This window comes from Protopterus annectens, chromosome 3.part0, assembly GCF_019279795.1.
Source record: "Protopterus annectens isolate FY-2018-M chromosome 3.part0, PAN1.0, whole genome shotgun sequence".
Lineage (NCBI taxonomy): Eukaryota > Metazoa > Chordata > Ceratodontiformes > Protopteridae > Protopterus > Protopterus annectens.
In genome coordinates, this window is record NC_056731.1 from 628,944,411 (window position 1) to 628,965,752 (window position 21,342).

General features: G+C 39.3%; 1 protein-coding gene across 1 annotated transcript in view; it reads left to right on the forward strand.

Moving 5' to 3' along the window:
* Nucleotides 1–316: 316 nt before the first annotated feature.
* The window catches only part of LOC122796497 (nucleotide-binding oligomerization domain-containing protein 1-like), a 636,277-nt gene continuing 615,251 nt past the window's right edge, over nucleotides 317–21,342 (forward strand). The window contains exon 1 of the mRNA XM_044065027.1: nucleotides 317–584. Coding sequence (XP_043920962.1) covers nucleotides 405–584 — 180 coding nt within the window. The 5' untranslated portion in view covers nucleotides 317–404. The remainder of the gene's footprint in view (nucleotides 585–21,342) is intronic.

Here is a 21,342-nt window from a genome sequence, read left to right on the forward strand (position 1 = left end):
ATCATTATTCTTCTTACTCCCAGCCAGGTATCAGAACAGCTATTCACACCATTGTCACCTGAGTAAAGCCAAAGGAGTTGACAAAACAAACAAACCATCTAGTTTCAGTTTTTAGTGAACTGCTCCTATTCTTGTTCAAATTTCTCTGTTTCATATATCTGTCAACATATTATAGTGTCCCTGTACAGCATATTGGCATCTTTTCTGTCTCCAAGAAGTGTTTCAAGAATAGCTTATTTTGTTTGCTGTATCTGAACTTCTGAGCATCTGAAATATGTCCTCTAATGTATGTACTTTTATTATATCACAGGCAGGATGCAGAAATGCCAGGGCCGATAATAATGTAGCAACTATTGATCCATAAGAAAAAAAGAGGCTCTCACAGGTCAGACTAAGAACATGAAATGGAAAGCAACAAGTCACAGCGAGAAATTTCATACATCAGATTTGTCACTGAGCATCGTATTGAACTAGTGAAAAGGATTAAGAATATTGACTGGATCCTGGACAGTCTTATTCAGAACAAGCAGTTTACAGTAGAAGACAAGGAACTAGTGGAATGTAATCTGACACCGTGTGCTAAGGTAAGACCAGCAGTGACTTGAGAATTGGGAATAAGAATCCTCTTTATTCTCTTCTTGGAAATTAGGAATCATGATTGGCTAAGAGAAATGCATGTAAAACACAATCACAGGATGATGCAGTCTCATTACTCACTGTGATAGTTTGCAGTTTTTTACACTCTGCCCATAGTACACCCTAGCAATCAGATTAAAACTGTGGATCTAAGCCTCCTAAATGCCTGACCAACAGCAGAGCCTTCTCTTCTGTTGGTGGTTTATGTTTGGAAGTAAATTTCAGAAGGTGACTCTAACTCACAAGTCCATAGATGTTCTAAGGGTTCAGTGAACCAAGCAACAAAAGTCTTCCAGGTTCACACAAAGGATAATATATAGATCCCTGTTAATATGCTGTTGAGTTCCTTAATTTAAGTATGTAAAAATTACTGGATTATTTATGGATAACACAAAATGCACTGCATATACAATTTAAAAAAACAAAACTTCACAGTTTTTATTCAGGAAAGCAGGCAATGCCTCATCATTCCTCTTCCTCTTCCTCATGGGTAGCTCCAGCAGGTCCCCATATTGCTATTCAAACTAGAATTGTTTCAGCTGTGGCCAGGGCTTTATTCATATATGCCAACTGAGCTGACTAAAATCAAATAAACCATTGTCTGGCTTCAAACTCTTTTCAAAATCATGGAATGAACCAGGAAGACATCTGTCCTTATTTATGAGCATATACAGTAATAGCAATTAGTTCATTTTTAATGAAAATGAAATATTCACCATTTCTCTGTGGTTGCAAGACTCAAAGGAAGAATAATTCATCAGTGGGGTATGTGGTAGTGCAGGAGAATTTGTTACCTTGCAGAAAATATTTTTGCATCTCATACATTAAGATGCATGCAGTAAAACTCTTGGGTTCATTTTCATTTACTGCCGGATGAACTTAGTTATTTTAGCTTTAAGATTATATGAAACAACACTGTCAGCCATTGATGTTTCTGCACTTGATCTTTTATGGTTTATGTTTTGTGAATTAACATGGTCTGCTTTGATTTCATGAAGCTGATCTCTAATAAGTGAGGTGAGAGGTTGGCATAATGGTTAAGGTGCTAACCTTAAAGACGCAAGATAGAGCTTTGATTCTCACATGGGGTAATTGTCAAGGCTTAAAATGGCTCACAAGGGTAGTTAGCCTAGTATTAACCTATGAGCCTATATTTATCTCTTGGTAAACAAATTCTTTATAAAGCTATTGGAAAATATTGCTTTCATAGTTTTATATCCTTTTCACCACTCATTTACTCACTGTTCATATCCACCCCAACCTAGGCGTTTGCATCGATAGTACAAACTATAAACAATATCTGGTCAACATTTAAGTGTATTAAACTGGTACATATTAATGCAAGTAGTGACATGAAAAAAGATACACCTCTTGTAACATTGGATTTTGCTACACCTTGATGACAATGTGGCTCTATCTGAATTAAGTCATGAAGGCACAACAGAGTCAGAAATTACTCTGCAAGCATATGCTATTCTGCAGTGCAAAAGGAAACATAAAGACTTAGTGGTGTTACAATATTGCATTACTTCAACCTCACCTACTCCTTACCTCACTTGCAAAGATGTGCAAATCACGTTGTATTCCCACAGAGTGCACTATTTCTCATTTAGAAAAAAAACAAGGTCAGATCACTCTTTATCCATATCTTCCTAACTCTTTAGCTGCTGAGGAGGGCCTGCATATTGTTGGCCTTCTTATTTTACCACAAGCACAACTGATTAAGTCTTTGGTTATGAGACCACACTAGGTTTGAACCTTACAACTGCACCTGGGAAATCACACATGCTGGATCAGTGTCTGACACTTTCAAAAGCCATCTTTAAATGACAGTAAAATTCATAAAACACAGTCATTCTGCTATTCAAGAAATGTGAAGACATTTAAGCCTAAACATTTCAATAGCATTTTGCACTCTATGAAAAATTATCCTTTGAAGCACCTTCCATTTAATCCTTCATAGCTTTCATTCTTACAATCCTTCTACAATATAGCTCTCTTCGGAAACACTGAATTAGAATGTCGAATACCCCTTGGATGACTCCAAAAAGTAAAACCATGAAGCCACACAGAACCATTTATGAGACATTTACTACCAAAGCTGTCTGCTGGCTTCCAATGACTTTGTGAGGTTACAAATTAGGCCAAGTCATCTTTTCTCCTTGGACTATCAAAAGCAGTTCTCTGTAACCCTAAAAAGACCTGGAATATATTTCATCAACTTCTGCCTCTTGGCTAAGTCATATTGTAATGTCTGGACATTTTTCAAATGCCACATAGACAAAACAGCCTGTCTTGCTGATTTAACATGATGTGTTCAATCAGGGTGTTGGAATATCTCTCCTGGAGCTATGCATTACCATATTTAAAGCTATACACCACCATAATATATTTATTTTTTTCTAGTTATTTATTCTTAGTTTATATGCATTCTGTGAGGCAGCATGCATTACTTACATTGATCAATTTAAACATTATTTGTAGTATTACACTAAGCATGCTACAAGCTTCTCCATCAAGGAATGTATCTGTGTAATAAATGCATTCTACAAACTTTGGATTTATGGCAGCAGCTTTCAAACTGTTCATAAAATTATCTAATTTCTCCAGTGGTCTTCCAAATCTAAAATATTTAAAAGGACTGCTCATATCTTGGCAGCTGATTTTCCTTCTGAGCAGTTCTTGATGTACTATGAACTTTCTTTAAGATAATACTAAATGAGATCGCCCCCCTCTCTCTTTCTCTCCGTCTGTAACACTTTGGCTATCACACTTCCCACAATGTCTATTTTCTTGTTGCAGAACTGATTGTGACACTTGTCACTGCTCTTGTACTTTGAGATTTGATGAATTTCTCACGTACAAAGGTCTATGACTAATCCTGTACAGCTTTCCATGTTACTTAGAATTCTGATTCAGCTGCTTTACCATCTATTTCAGCTTCAGGTGGCAAACATTTTCATGTTTTTGTATTCTTGCTTTGTCTGTATGGTATAGCTCTGACAGTCTTATAAAGTTTCTATAATAATAATACATTTGTCCATTTCTGTTGAATTTTTTTCCAGCATTTCCTTCACTATATATTAGCTTTCAGGTAAAGGTAATGCAGCTGACGTAGGCAATTTAATTTCCACCCAATCTTTCACTAGCAATTGAGATTTCAGACACTGTAGCCTTGCAATGGAGTATTCACATATTTCTATAATGTGCAATGATAATCCTTATAGCTGTTGCTACTGTTTTTTTTTTTTCTCACTAAATGTTCAAAGCTTGGATAGTTTTCTCTACTTGTCCATTTGATTAAGGATAGATTTGGGGTAGAAGCTATATGTTTCATTTCCCTGTACAGATCTTCTAAAGTCCTACTTTTATATTGTGGATCATTGTTGGGTACAACAACATCAAAAAGTCTAACTTGAGAAAATAAATTGTAATGCACTACACAGGTTTGTACTTGTAACTATCAATTAATTATTTCAGGGAACTTGAAATAATCATCTGTATATATGAGATACATAGCTTCCTCAAGCTGAAACAAAGTTGTGCTCATTTTACTCCATGAACATAATTGTACTGGATATGCTGTCATTATTTAATTCGTAATGTTGTTGACATGAACTGCAACTCCAGCTCTGTACCTTCTTTTCTAATGGAGTCAACGTTGTTGGTCAGTACATTGTAAATTTAGCTCTCTCCTTGCATTTTGATTCTTCCAGACATAATTCAAGTATCCTCACAAGCATTTGCTTTCCCAGTTGACATCTTACACTTGCTTTGCCAAATAGGAATATTAAGACTTGAACACAACTCATTTCTTCCTTGATAAGACTTGAACACAACTCATGTCTTCCTTGATAAGACTTGAACACAACTCATGTCTTCCTTGATAAGACTTGAACACAACTCATGTCTTCCTTGATAAGACTTGAACACAACTCATTTCTTCCTTGATAAGACTTGAACACAACTCATTTCTTCCTTGATAAGACTTGAACACAACTCATGTCTTCCTTGATAAGACTTGAACACAACTCATGTCTTCCTTGATAAGACTTGAACACAACTCATTTCTTCCTTGAAGTAAAACGAAGACGGAATTGCTTTCCTTGCTGATGCTTTTTGCTTTGTATTACTTTTTCCCACCACTGGTAGCTGTAGTATCACTAAAATAATATTTAGGTCTTATAATATGCCTTCCTGCTTCTCTGGTAAATATCCATGACTCAACATACATGTAATTGGCAGTTCCTTGCCTAAGCTACATTTTACTTTAAATTAATAATTCTGAAGATTAAGTAAAATTCTCTATAGTATATGAAGAGTCTTGTACAAGGACTTTTTAATATTCTTTGCAAGGGTTTATGGTGTATTTTTACTTGAGCTTTTTTACCATAGAGATTTTCATGGGATTTTTCTGTATCAGTCCCTCCGATGTTAAAAATATGACCCACATATTTTAGACTTGTTACTGTTATTTTATAATTTCTCTAATATAGCTTGAAATGATGCTTTTACCATCTATTTGGAAGATATATCAGTTTTTTGCCATACTCTACTTGTATCTTACTCCACAATAGCAGATCATCTGTTGCATCTACAACATGTTTCAAGCCATCAGTCACCTGTGCAACAGATTTTTTTTAAATACCACTAGTGCTGATGAAATACCAAGCAGAAGTCTAGAAAGTTATATCTTTTTAATGGTCTATTAAATATGCATAACTTATAACTTTCTTCATGTATCTTTGTCTCACAGAACACACGGTCTGCAGCTAGTGCTTAAAAGAACTTAGCATTTGACATTTATGAGACCACTTCCTCAACTGTAAGTGATGGGCAATCCTGTCTTTTAATTACATTATTCATATTATGCAGATCAACAAAAATAAGAATCTTGTTATTCATAAAAACAGTGAGCATATAATTTACCCATACTATGCACTCTGATTTCTTCTTAATTACACCTTAGCTTTCCAAAAACTTTAATTCATGTTCATTTTAATTCCTGAGAGCTACTAGTGCTTTCCTGGAAATTGTATCACTGGTATAGTATTAAGATTAATTTCTACAGGACATTCTCCTGGAAAACTTCCCCAAAATGGTAACATCATTATGATGGCTGTGTTCAGTATGTGAGGTGCCTGTAACAATATACCTAAAAGAAATGCTTTGGCTACATTTACAGTATCATTTGCTTTACAAATTCTAGGTTCTTGCAAGCCAAATGGCATAGGGCACTGGGAAAATTAGATTCTTCTGCTGCTAAGATGTGAAACATGGTTTTGTACTTGACCCAAAGGTGTTATATGATACTTAAAAAAGTTAACAATGTGCACACAATTCTCTTTTCTGTGCTTTAAAATATGGAGTAGGTTCTAACATTGGTAGCTAATAGTCACTGTAAACAAGAACACCAGGTGTAAATCTTCTTCTTTCAGCTTTTTCCCGCTTAGGGGTCACCACAGCAGATCATCTAAACCTTTTAAATGTATTTATTCACCACTGCTGATACTTCTACAGTCAAAATTGCCTTCGCTTATCAAAGTTAGACACATATAACTCTCAGGTAAAAGAGGATATATGAACCTAATGTTGTAAACTAAACATTAAATATTATCAGTAATGTCCATAAGGAAATGTCAATATTTCTTTATCAAGATCATATACATATTATGCACCTGCTAAAATAGCTTGTGACATATGGTTATCTATTATTTATAGCAGGTCTCAAAATTCCTATATGACTAAACTGAAATCAAGCTTGTCACAGTGAGAGATGATCTAAAACTGGACAGCTACTGGTTAGATCAACCAGTCAGTTTTCTTTTTGCATGTGACCCTGCTGAACATAGTCTTTGTGAAGACAATGTGACCATCTCTACACCATTTATACTCCTCTTTTAAATTTGAATTGAAAATGCCCAAATCATCCTCATGTTTTTATGGGCAATCTAAGTATAGAAATAGTAGTAATATAATAAGAATAAAAAGGCACAGCACCTCACCATAGTGTTATATAATTGTATAACCAATTTAACTTGTCTGTAATTCCTACAGTTTGGCTAGGGAAGCTTTTTTCTCAAGACAAAGTTTACTCATGCTGAGAGCAACACATTCAAATGACTGGCCCAGAAACTGTAGTTTATTGGCTGTTTGGGCAGTTTTTCCATCCCTTTCAACTTTCTGGTTTAAAAGCCCATGTTTGCGCTTGTTTCCCACCTTTCCTGTAACTAGTCTAGTCCAGATACAGATTTGCTGTATCCAGGACTGTTTGTAAGCTTCTGAGCCCCCCAAGCCTTTCTGTGTTGTCGAGAAGCCTGCTAGCTTATCAGTGGGAGTGGTAAGCTCTAGGTAGCCTATCTACCATGAGAGGAGTGGTTTCTGGCCCAGAATCCCTTTCAACTTTCTGATTTAAAAGCTCATGTTTGCATTTGTTTCCCACTTCTCCTGTAACTAGTCTAGTCCAGATACAGATTTGCTGTATCCAGAACTGTTTGTAGGCTTCTAAGCCCCCCCAAGCCTTTCTGTGTTGGAGGGAAGCCTTCTACCTTATCAGTGGGAGGTGTATGCACTAGGTAGTCTATCTACCATAAGAGGAGGGGTTTCTGGCCCAGAAATTGTAGTTTTTTTCCCATTTGGGCAGTTTTCCATCCCTTTCAACTTTCAGGTTTAAAAGCCTGCATTTGTGCATGTTTGGGCTTGTTTAAGCTCCACTCAGCAGCGCAGAGTTGAGCCAAACTATTACTGGTGCCAGAAAGTCTGTTCTTCAGTTTTTCCCTTAGATCTTGCTAGTTCTTTTTCTCTTGCACTTCAAATAGCCTAATCACTTTGCACTTCAACAAGTTTTTGTAGCAATTATTGTAGCACACCTAAGTGCCATCAGCACTAGTTGTTCTCCAAGGAAATAGCTCCAGTACTTAGTAGTTATGACCACCCCTCCTGGCATGATTAAAGGGCAATTCCCTGTGCTTTCTCCTATTAACCTGGTACACTTGGGCATTCTCAGGTAGTGCAGCAGTTGCCTCATGTGCACAGACAACCCTCTCCTCTTACCTCCCAACACACAGATTTGTGAGAGATGCACTTATATCACCAAATTGGAAGCTATGCACTCTCGGGAGAAGGTCAACACCTGCACCACACCACATGGAACACATAGCCCTCCAGAACACCCTCTATCACAGCTCTCACATAAAAACACAAACTACACACCCACCTTCGTGGAGGTTCTCAATAGAATTTTACCCAAAGAGCAGAGACCTCCAAGACAGAAACGCACTCAACCACCACAACACAGCACAAACTACAGGACACATAGCTCACCTCCACTGTGTGCCCCTCAACCTGAGCCCATAATGCCAAACACCTTGCCCAATACACTAATCATAGGTGACTCAATAGTGAGGCACACAGATGTCTCACTCACTAGGTTGAATTAGGAGAAGGTTACAGTCAGCTGTCTATCAGGTGCCAGAATCCGACACATAACACACACATACTCAGGTCACTCCGCAACCAGTACAAGTATGACTTTGTCATTGTCCATGTGGGTGTGAATGACTTGAGATGCACCTCTCTGGACTACATGAAAAGAAACATGGTGGATCTCTCGGTTATGTAGCCCAGGCAGGTATGACACTAGCCCTGAAAAGTATCCTACCATCACCCAGAATAATACCGGCATACAAACAAAAAATAATTGACTTCAACAATTGGCTAAGTTTTTGGTGTCATTCTAAGGGGATCCAGTATCTGTCTGCTTGGGATGACATGATTGTCAGACCTAGATGCTTTGCCAGAGATGGCCTACATCTGTTACCCCTGGGTTTCTGGATACTGGCTAAGGCTCTTGCCATCCATATAGTGCCTTTTTTAGGTGGTGTTCCAAAGACCAAATTAACACCATAACAGCTATAAATAAACGCAATCTGATGGTCATACTGCTCAATGCTAGACGTCTAAATCTCAAGATGGACTTGCTCAAAGCACTCCTCAAAATGGAGAACATCGACCTTTGTGCTGTAACAGAGACCTGGTTTAAAGCAACAGAAAGCAACCCTGTGCTACCAGGTTATAATTCATTCCACACCTTTCAGCCCTGAAACATGGATCAAAGCTCCAAAGGCGGTGTTGTCTCCATATTCATAAAGAATATGCACACCTCCAGACTAGTAGCCCAGCATAACGCATCTGAGATACTTCCGGTACAACTAACATTGGGTAAGATGGCGATCCAACTCATAGCCTGCTATAGGTCCCCAACCATGTCCATAGACTCTCACTCCACATTCCTAAGCACCCTAGAATCTATCAAGGTCCAACCCAACACTCTTACAAGGAGACTTCAACTACCCCTCCATCAACTGGGAAAACTACTCAAGCACAAATACACTGGCCCAATGCTTCCTGGAATTCATTACTTCCAATGCGCTGGACCAGCTCATACTGACCCCCCCCCCCCACTAGAGGAAGCAACATCTTTGACCTGGTGATTAATAACATGGGCGACCATTGCTCTGCACCAATAGTCAATCCCTCCCTGGTCAGATCTGACCATAAACTAATCACCACTGAAAGCCACATCTCACCCACACCCCCCACAAAGGTAACCACCTTGAAAAACTTCTCCAAAGCTGACTTTGGACTCCTAAAAACAGAGGTGGCTAACTTCATGGCACCCATACCAATGGAAAATAGCTGCATGACTGCTGAATCATATGCCAATGCACTGTACGAACATGTACACAAATGCATGGAACTAGCCATACCCAATAGAACCAAGACATTCTCCTCCAAAAAAAAGGAAGCCAATCTGGTGGTCACCTGCCATTAATAAATTCTACAACAGAAGGAAGAAACTGTTGCAGAAAAAGGTGAAGTCCCAAGACTGGAAAAACTCCCTTATTAGCCTCAACAAAAAGTTGAGATCCCTCATCCAATCCTCCAAAGCCAGCTATGAATCCAAAATTGTGACAGACACTAAAAACAATCACAAAGCCTTCTATAGCAATATCAAGAACCTCTACAGCAATACACAGATTTGATCTGAGATACTGCACAATGGTACCTCCTATATGCAGCCAACAGATATTGCCAACATACTAGCCAACAGATTCAGTGCCAGCTTTACCCCTCTCTCCCCCTAAAGGACCAATCACAATACCAGAGGAATGCAGGCACCCAGCATTACTTCAGCACAGGTTAAAGCTGCATTTTCCAAGATCAAGAATACAGTTTCCATTGGACCTTATAATATCCCTGGCTGTGTTCTACATGCACTACAAAGTGAACTGGCACCACATCTGTGTGCCCTGTTCAGTCACAGCCTCACCTCAGGCTTTGTCCCTACCAAATGTCTCACTGCTACAGTCATCTCTCTCCATAAAGGGGGAGTGACTACAGACCCTGGGAATTATCACCCCATTAGCCTGATGAGTCTGATATGTAAAGCTATGGAGTGCATCATCATGTACCTGATTAACAAAGATATAGGAAATCTTCAAACTCTAGACCCCACGCAATTTGGATTTGTGAAAGGGAGATCATGCCTGCTCAACCTGGTTGACTTCTTTGAGTCAGTCAACAGGGCTGTGGATGAAGGTAAGGCAGTGCATACAACCTAACTCTATCTGGCCAAGGCCTTTGATACCATTCCTCACTCAGGAATTATTGATAAACTCACCAAACTAGGCATCAACCCCTATATCACTATGTGGATTGCAAATTGGCTCACAGATAGAACACACAGTGTGAAAGTAGTTGACTCCAAGTCAGACTGCCAACCTGTCACGAGTGGAGTCCACAGTGATCAGTCCTGGGTCCTCTCCTGTTCGACAGCTACTTCTCAGAAGTCCAGGGCAACATAAAGGGATTCTGGCTGACCAAGTTCACAGATGACTGCAACCTGGGAACCATTATTAACTCCCTAAGTGATGCAGACATCCTACAGATAGGCCTCACTGAGACCAATGACTTATGTCAAAACCATGGCCTAAAACTTAACGCCAAAAAATGCATCATCATCCCCTTTGGTAAAACTCAGTTCCTACTAATTACCACATTGATGGGAGCCCACTAAACACTGAAGACATTATAAGAGATCTGAGGACGCAGGTTGACAGCAACCTCTCCTTCAACCACCATGTTGCCACTGTGGTCAGAAACTCCTTCTATGTGGCACATCTCATTACCAAGGGTTTTGCATCCAGGAAAAAAGAGGTCATCATCTCTCTCTACTCTTCCCTCATTAGACCAATCATCGAGTATAATACCCCATCTGACATGTACCTCACTAGACACCTGCAACAACTGGAGAGGCCTCAAAAGTACCTGACAAAGAGTATCCTAGGCCTTAAACACTTGTCCTATATGGACAGACTCAAAAAAGTCCAACTATTCTCTGTCTCCTATCGCCTACTTAGAGGCGATCTCTGCTTGACTTACAAAGCCATGTCTAATCCAGTTTTGTTAGAAATGCTACATCTAAAGAAATCCCAATCCCTCCACATCACACACTCCAGAGACCTCAACCTCATTACCACAATCAACAGAACATGCTGGAGGGACAGGTTCCTCACCCAGAGACTACCCATGCTCTGGGATAGACTTCCCATACATGTCAAGCACAGCACCTCACTGACCCTCTTCAAGAGAAATCTTGATGAGTGGATGAGTAATAGAAAGTTCACCCCAGGGATCACTCCAGTGGCTCTACTTGATAGAGGCACTGGGAACTAATGTCAGGCAGCATGATGCCAGGGCACTTCTATGGGCTAGGCTTGTAAAGGCTCCAGGGCCATTAGCCTAGTACACACCCATGAACCTATGAGAAAAAAAGGTCACAGTATGTTAGCCAATAGGAACCATCTATTGTGTATACCAAAGGCAGCTACATAAGAAGAAAAGGAATCTCATAGGTACAGAAAATATTAAACATCCACAACAAAAATGCTTCAGTGACAGGACAGGCAGAATTACACCAGCTGCAAAGGGACCCACATGAACTAACAATCATACATTCAGCCTATCCCTTTAATATAACAGATAACTACCAAATTAGGCATCACAAATCTGAAAGACCAGGCAGTATATAATGGCTACTGTCTCATACCCCATCTAATAAATCTACTAGAATCTTTATACCTGAAGGCTAAATAGTTTTTTATACATTCAGTAAGGACATAGATTAATATAGCATTTAATGTGCTTGTAAATTGTAAGATTAAGTGTTCCTGAAAGTGAAATAATTGAAAAGTAGAGTTCTATAAATCACTTAATATGTGCATGTAATTTGTGATTTCTGTAAATAGGATAATTGCCAGGAAGATAAGATCTCACAATATAACCTTTACGTTTCTCTTGCAAGTCAAAAAATGAATAACTATATAAATAATAAATAAATAAATAAGTAAAAGGAAAAGATCAGATGTGAGATAGTAATAGCAAATCACTAATAATATAATTAAACAATTACATTAGTAAACCACCAAATTATATTAAAAGAAGCACTAGTTTAGATATTTTAAGAATAATGTGGAGACTTATTATGGGAATGGATGTTTTGTTATATTGGCAGGCTAGAAGGGCATTATTGCTAGTGCCTGAAATATTTGGTTGCATGTTTGAATTTATTTTGCCAGTACTGTTGTCTTGCAGTCACTTTCAGCTAATCAGAGTCCTCTTTGGAGCCTAACACCCCTGTGTATTGGCTCATATGAAGAAAAGGATGATGTGCTTGGGTAAGAGTTATGCAACCCAATTCCTTTTTTATCAGCTGCTGAATACAAGGTACCAGTCTTTTGATTTCAGAAAAAAGAACATCAGCACTATTGAAACATTACTGTCCTTACGCATCTTCCCTCAAACAATAAGCTCACTAGGATTGGCTTGTGAAAATAACTAAGCATCTATATGTTTGCATCCCCATTTACTTCTTCACAGTGGCATTTTCATAGGTAAGCACTAGGTTGACTGCCCTTGCAGGTCAATTTGAGTTTGCCAGTTTCCCTTCAAAGATGAGAATCAGCTCTGTGCCTTTTTCTATGAGCAGGAAACACCTTAACCATTATGCCAACTCCCAAGCCCCTCCCCTACCCAGGTAACAAGCATCAGCACACATACTTATTGCAATTTCACCCAGTGAATATCAACTTATATATTTGCTTCCATTCAGTAACATTTCCACAAACATATTTATAAATCCGCAGGGTGTGGTCACAATGATGAATTGATTCCACCTTGTCCCTATCTTCTGTCTCAAAGCTCTTTCTCAATGGAAGTCTCTCGGGTGTTTTCCAGTGACTGGTTGGGCGGGGCATTCCCTGCTCCATTACCTTTTACTATTCAGTACCTTCACTATTTACATTCAGTTGCCTTTTCAATCCTTAATATTAAATCTATTGTTTTTCTTGAATGCCACTCACATCAATGCATTCTACAAAAGTGACAGCATTCCCTGTACTTAGTATTTCCCTGTGTTACCTCCATTCAGCTCAGGTGAGCAAATCTCTTTGCCTCACTATTCACCTAGAATAATCAGTTTTCATACAATTCCTTAAGGTTTCACTGAGGCATCACCCACACTCCTCTCCATTTTATGAGGACTTAGGTCACCTTCACATTGGGCAAGAATGGAGGCATGTTCCCTCTTTTTTAGTTAAACAACCTATACAGCGCTGGATAGCTAGGTCTCCCTGATCCTACACCTTTACCATGTCTACTCCCCCTCCCACCCACCATTTGATATCCTAATATAGACAATCTATTGCACTATTTTTATGGGAGAGCCTGTAGTAGCAAATGTATATGAAGACTGAATAAATCCACACCTTGGTCCATCAGAGTAAGCTCTGCCAGTCTTTACCAGCTGGGATCCCATTGTCCAGATCCCTATTCAGTCCCCATTAAACATTGGTTTATTAATATGCCTCATGACATGCCCCATCTGGTTTTCTGCATGCCATCTGGCAAATCATAGAACTATATTGGACCTACCAATACAGTTATATGAGACATTTGTTTCGAGTCATGCATTATTGTTATTGTGAATTTTCTTTCTAACCCACCACAATTACTTCCTTAATTTAATACAATTTTTATTTTTATTTATTTATTTTTTTATTTTACATTTGTTGAATGGGATAGTCCGACTGGATATATGTCCATTTTCAGCAGAGGCCCAGGGAGAAAAGCTCCACATACCAAAAAAGAGACCGTACATACATCACTGAGTGATAAACTCAGGGCGACATGTTTAGAAAAATATAGACAAAGAATACAGGCAGATATCAATATACACAATGTACAGACTTACATCAGATTGACAAAGACTTATCAGAAAATGTGAACATAGAATACAATCAGATCTCATAATTCACAATGCTTAGACATTCAAATGCTATGAGGCATAGATAATTGGCTAAACAGCAGGTTGGGTATCAAGACATGTACTAGTGAAGTTGTTAGTCAGGTTTAGAATATGAGCACAGCCAATGAGATGTGAGGTATTTTTTGAGTTCTCTTTTAAATAGGGGTAGTGAGGTTTCCTTGGTAACTGTAGTAGGGAGTAGATTCCAGATTTTACCAGTTGAGTTGGCAAATATAGCATCGCCTGCAGAGTTGTTGGATTTTTGGGTCAGTATCATTAGTTTATCAGCTGAGTGTAATGGCCTGGGGGCACTATGAGGGGGTGAGAATATTTTTGAGAGCAGGGGTGTTATCAGGTTGATGGTGTATTTTATGCGCTACTATAAGCTGGTTGAATTGTAGAAGGGTAGGATACTCAAGCCATCCCAGTGCTTTGAGGTTCTGGCAATGGTGGATCCTAAAAGCCATGCCAGTAGCGAATCTGGCTATATGATTGTAACATCCTGATAATTTGTTGAGATCAGTTTTGGATAGGTTGGTGAGTACAGGGGAGGCATACATAAGGGTAGAGAGGAGGAGTGATCTTGCAATAGCTACCCTAGCTAGGGGTGTGAGGAAAAGTTTGGCTCTGTACAGGGAACCAAGTTTTTTGTTGACAGACTTAACAGTGTGATTACATGTTTCTCAAATTTAAGGTTGCTGTCTATTATTATGCCTAGAAGCTTTGTATGGTCATCGGGGGAGATAATGGTGTCATTACTAGATTTGATGTTGAAGGAAGGAGGAGAAATTCTATGGTTATGGGAGAAAAGTAGTAGCTTGGTTTTGTTAGGATTTAGAAGCAGGCGGCAATTAGCTAGCCATGTTTCTACCATGCTGAAAGTGGTCTGGGTGAGGGTTAGAAGTTGTGTAGGAGAGGAGGCAGAGCATATTAGCGTTGAGTCATCTGCATATTGGATGCAGGTGGCTCCTGGGATGGTGGTGTGCAGATCATTGATAAAGATAGAGAAAGGAAGGAGACCTAGTATGCACCCTTGTGGGACACCTAGAGTTAGAGGAAGTTGGGATGACAGCTTGCTCTGCCATAAGACAGCCTGTTGTCTACTGCTTAGGTAGGAGTGAAACCACTGTATTGTGTGTTGGTCTAAACCGATGGTTTGTAGGGTATTGAGCAGTAGCTGATGGTTGACCATATGAAAAGTTTTTGAAATATCTAGGAAGAGTGCTGAAGATAGTTTGTTGTTGTTACGATGAAGATTGATGACATTAGAGAAAGATAGAAGAGCATGATGGTACTGTGGAATGGCCTAAAGCCATGCTAAGAGTCAGCGAGTTTTCCGTTTTGAAAAAGAAAGTGCATGATTTATTTGTGCATGAATCTTTCCATGATTTTAGCTAGTGGTGAAAGAATGGCTATAGGTCTAAAGTTAGATAATTCTGTGGAACTTCCTCCTTTATGGAGAGGTATAACGTGATATTTTCCATATTGCTGGGATGGATCCTTCTGAGATGGATCTGTTGATCAGAATAGAAATGGGAAGTGCTATGGCATTAGCTGCTTTTTGAAGATATTCAGCTGGGAGGTGGTCAGCAGCTAGTGTAGTAGGTTTTAGCTTTTTGAGTAAGGACCAGATCAAGTTGGTAGGTATGGTTTGAAAGGTAAAGGTGGGTTAGGTGCTGGGTGGATCAACGTTAGATGTGCCAGAGCTGGTGTTTGTGCCCGATGGAGTGAGATGGGTAGCTAGAGACTGGATAGTTTCAGTAAAGAAGGAGTTGAAGCCGTTTGCAATTTCTACAGGGGATTTATCAAGGGCAGCTGATGGGGTAGGAGTGGTGGAACGGCCTGGGTGGAGAAGATTGTTAATACCAGCCCAGAACTTTTGAGGTTTTAGCTGATATTTTTGTTGTAGGAGGGCGTAGTGATTTTTTTGTCTAGAATAACAGATTTTTTTTGGTCTGGTTCTTTAGCTGCTGGAATCTTACTTGGTCCATAGGGGCTTTGGTAGAATGTCACCTGGTCCAGGCGTTGTTTCTTAGTTTAATTTTATTTTTTGTTTCTTTAGATAGCCATGGTGCAACTGTGGCTTTTACACGGGTGGTACAGGTAGGAGCATGGTGGTTAAGGAAAGCCAGAAATCTGGTATTGAAGTACTCAACTGCTTCTTGTAATGGGAGTCGTTTCAAGACATTCCAATTACATGTTTGAGTTCTTTTTGGAAGCTGTCAAGGTGAAAGTTCCTGACGTTTCTTATAGTTTTGTAGGTGGGCTGGTTGGGAATGTCGGCTTTGAGCCTAATAATATAGGTAAGACAATGATCACTTAGATCATTGGGTAATGTACCTGACTTGTACTTTTGGGGGTGGCTGTTAATAAGTATCCAATCAAGGATACTATCTTTGACTATATTTTTGCTAAATCTTGTGGATGCGGCAATGATCTGAGTAAACCCATGGAGGTTTAAATGGGTGGAGGGAGTTTCAGGGGAACAGGTGTTCCCATCAGTGTTAAAGTCCCCCAAGACAATGGTTTCCTGGGGATAGTTAGAAGCTAGCCAATGTAAGATATTTTCTAGAGTATTATCATTCTTGCCGGGTGAAACATAAATGCAGACAATGTATCTGCATTTATTTTTGCTTATTATTAGTTTGGTGATGAGAATTTCTGCATTGCCAAACTGGGGTGGCTGTTGGGTGTCAGTTGTTATTTTTAGGGTAGACTTGTATAGTACAGCTACCCCGCCACCTTTCCTGGAGACCCGGTCCAGTCTAAGGATGTTGTACTGTGTGGGGGGGGGGGGGGGGTTATTTTGTTATCTTTCCGTTATTTCGTTATCTAAATTCACATCCATTTTTTAGGACTTTTCTAACTGATGCATTAAATGCAAAAATTGCTTCCATTTCAACTCACGAATGCATTTCCACTATATGCTACCTTGCTCTGATTTTGATATATACCTCATCATTGCCTAAACTGCTGCTTGGTTGTAGCCTGGAATGCAATGCTTTTATTGATCATTTGTGCTCCACCCCCCCACCCTATCCAAACTACTGTGGCTGTCCAAATAAGTTCAAGATAGCAACTCCAGGTGAGTAATCCAGTAAGCAAGGCATATTCCTTCACTCCATCCATGAAGCATCCTCTGAATTTGTATAGATTTGTAACTCTGTTGTACCTGCCCACTCATCCTAACAGAAGGAAATGCTATTGTAATCCTTGAAGAATCTTTGTTTTTTTTTTTTTTTTTTTTGTTTTTTTTTGCCACATTTTTCAGAAGGGCTGCTAGTGACTTTTTGAAGGACATAGACCCTACTGCCCTGTATATGACTGAGAAGACCTCTCTTCTACCTTGTACATTTATTTGCCTATTATAACCTTCCTTCCATGAATGTCCTAATTTCTTCACTGACAGTTTGAACATGCACCCATCTCTTGATCTTTAGTTCCAGAAAAAAAATATTTTAAGGGTACCTCCTATTTTCCACAGCCAGGGTTACCCCTAGTTCCCCAGATATCTGATAAAATGACTTCCAACTTGGTCATCTGCTCCTCTCTAAATATTATATCCCCTCCCCAGCTCCACTGTTTCATAAATCCCATTTAGTACCCAACTCAATCCCTCAAAAGTGAAAGGTATCACAGAAAAAAAAATGTCCATCAGAAAGGTTGATAAATACCTTCCAATGCAGTTTCCTTTGCCAACATATGTACTGAATCTTTTAATGACCTGAGTCGGTATTACACAGCAAAGGTCAGGAAAATATTTTGCACTGGACTGGAAATGCATTAACAGGGATTAATGTTTCTGAAATTATGAAAATGTATTTCTGCAGACTGACAGTCCCTGGGGTAATTGTGCAGGAGAGAGACTGCATAAGAGAACTGGCAAGAGATAGCTTAGAGATATAAAGATGCCATGCAGAAGTCTCAGAAGATTGAGGAGGGATAAGTACCTGACAAGGTTACTACAGTACAGTCTAAAATTGTGCAAAAGGATTTAAGTTACCTAGGCAAGCATTTACCATATTATGGTATTTGTGGTCCTCCACACAACATTTTGTAATATTGTATGTTTCTTGATATTAATTTAATTAAGCCAGTTGATGTTGTATCAAGTACCACTCATCCAAGACATAACCTTGTACTCTGAAACCTAGTTATTAATTTCACAAGTAAGTAATAGACAGACAGTCTGCTAACCATTACAAGCCTAGCCAAAAACTACTATTAAAAAGTTCCCTCTAGCCTCAAATAGAGTAAGGCAATATAGACTGGGAGAAAATTTGAGGATGCTCATCCAATTATCTGTGTTTACAATGAAGGTGGCAAGAGAGCTGCATTGCTTAATATGAAGTGGAAGTTTGCTCCCGAAGTGAGGGATATATTGGGCTATGAATCTATCATGACAACTTGTCTTATTTATAAGAAGATGAAGGTGTAGCTCCTTTAGCTGGACATTTGAAGTGCCATTTAGTCTATGAAGGAACAGGAGGTTAAAAAGGATTGGATTGCTCATGGCTCAAAAGGCTAGACCCAGATCTCCATGTAGGAGTGTAGAGGACACTGGGTACAAAAAGTGGGCTGCCAGATGTTTGAGACCACATCTCTTCAGTAATGAATCTTTGAGGTTTCTCAGTTGAGTGAAATGTTTAGACAAGTACATGCCAAAAGGTGCATTATACTCAACAATGCATCTGATGACATACAAATAAAGGGGAATTAAAAGTTTTTTGGATCCAGTGGACATACCTGGGAAATTAAATGAGCCAGATAGAAGGCTTTCTGAACTACTAAAGAGACATCATGGTCAAACAATAAGGAATTCTCAACAAGACTGCCTAGATTCCTTGTGATAGTGGTTTATTGGAGGGGTGTGTCACCTGCATGGTCACACCTCTCAACTCTACACATTTTGGCAAAATGTCCACACTTTTGACTCTTATTTTTGGTCCATTTTTCATAAAATTTTCATTTTCTGGCAAACAAGTGTCAAATCATTAAAGATTGAAGTTAGAAAATAATGACAGACATTTGAGTTTCAGACTTCATGCCCTTCAGAAAATACAAGCTAATGTAAAACCTATTATTCCATCAACATTTTAAGTTTGTAAGAGCAATATTTAAAAACTGTCCCCACTTTTGGACCTTTGTCCCACTTTTACTTATGGCTTTGTCCAGATTTCTTGCTCTAAGAGGTTGAGAGGTATGTACATGGTATGTGAACATGTTTTGTTTACCAAAATGAACAATGCTACATTTTTTCACATTTAATTGAGATCATTGTCTTTACATCAATTGTCAACATAGGATAACCCATGCTTGAGCAATTGTGAGTGATTAGACAATTGAATAATAGCACCCAATTTGTAATCATGTACAAACTTAGATAACCATAGGCCAGGCTTGCTGGACTGAACATCTGAGAAATAGATGCCAAATTGGAGAGGGCGGTACACCACTGGTTAGTTTTTTTGCTTTCAGAAGAGGCACAACACTAACCATATGGATTCTGTCAGATAGCCAGTTATTCATTATTGCACTATCATTAGCCAATGACATGCCACCACAGTGCAATATATAAGGCCTTCATGTAGGTCTTGGCCCCTGTATTAGTTTTTAAGATGGACATTACAGAGGAGTAGAGACTATAGTATCATAGAGGGTAAGTACAAACACCATCCACTGTAGAAATTTATGAAGTATGCCCACAGGTTTGCCTCATATGTGTGGTCAGTGTCCCATACCATTGTGGTCATCTGGCAGTGCACTGGCAATCATCGTGGGTTGAGATCAGTAAGGGAAGCGACACATATATGTGTCACACTCCATACCCATCAGACTATGCATGCTACTGCAATAGCTGTTATTCTATCAACTTACTATCTCTGTAGGGGCAAACTGTTAAACATGTCCCATCTCAGGGCCTTTGCCCCACCCCCCATTAAGTATGGCTTTGTCCAGATCCCTTGTTCTAGGGGGGTTGGGAGGTATGGTAGGTCGGCAGCAGCTACCTTTATATATAGCACACATGGGGGAAGTGTAAACACTTTGATGGACAGCAAGGTGTATATATAACAGTGTCAGCTGTCTCAGGCCTGTCATTATGGCAAAGCCAGGGCAAGGGTATTCTATACAATGCAATTGGGGCATGTGCTTAAGGTATGTCTGTTATGCAGCAGTGTGGCTAATAGAGTAGAAGGCGGCATATAGCTAGGTTATATGGATATGTGCATTGTGTCTATGCTTGCAGGCCTTTGACTTGCAAAACTGGGTAGCACTTAATTAAGTAGCAATAACCTGTGGGGAGTATGACTGCATGACTCAGTCATTACTTGCTGTCTTCACAATAATGTAATTGAAGCCCAACACAACATTGGATTCAAACCCAGGACTGTGTGTGGCAAAATATACTACATATAAGGCATTTAACAGATTGAGCTGCTGAGACACTACAAAAGAAGTGTATTTGCAGGATATAAGTGCACATATACAGGCTGTGAGAAACATTTCTGCATCCATGAGTATGTGCGTGGCTTTATATGGTTGCATTTCTGCACCACGGTCACAGTTGTACATGTACTTTTTCATTGTTGCCTTAGCAGGTGTCTTTGCACAAGTTGCTGATAAAAGGGCACATATACTTGCTATCACAGACCTCACTTATATCCATTAGTATGTCTTCATTATTATCTATTATTGCACTAGAGTCCAGGATACACTCCCAATGTTCACATTAGTTTTTTATTTCAGTTACATGCGTAACATCTGTAAGTATCAAGCCATATGTTTTGCTGGAAACACCTGCATAACCTAAAGCCTGTGTAGCATGGTGGGTGAATGTAATGTTCTGTAGATGAGAAGGGCCTGGGTTCGACACTTGACGGAAGTGTTTACTGTCTACATGTGTGTTACAATTTAACAGACACATATAGACATTAAAGCTTAGCTAAGTGAAGCTGTGCTGCTCTGCCCAAATCCCTGCAAACTTGCCCTAAAAATATAAAGAAAAGGGATTGAGAGGAAAGTGGTGAAATGGGGGCAAGCAGGGGGGAAAACAATGTGAAGGGCAGGTAGGGATGTTCAGGACGGGTGTAGGAAAGAACCATAGCTATCCATTTCTTGTACAGCAATAGCTATGCATTTTGACAGGTTTTGTAGATGAATTTAGACTCTCAAACCCCAAAGAGAGGGGTGAGGACAACATAAATGTGTTGTCAAGCCAATTGGACCAAATTAATTGTGTCCAGTGGACACGTGTAAAATGGAGAGCTATTTATGGAGCAATTTTTGTTTGTGGGACAGGTGCCCATTTTTTTTTTTTTTTTAAGGAGAGAGTGGAATGT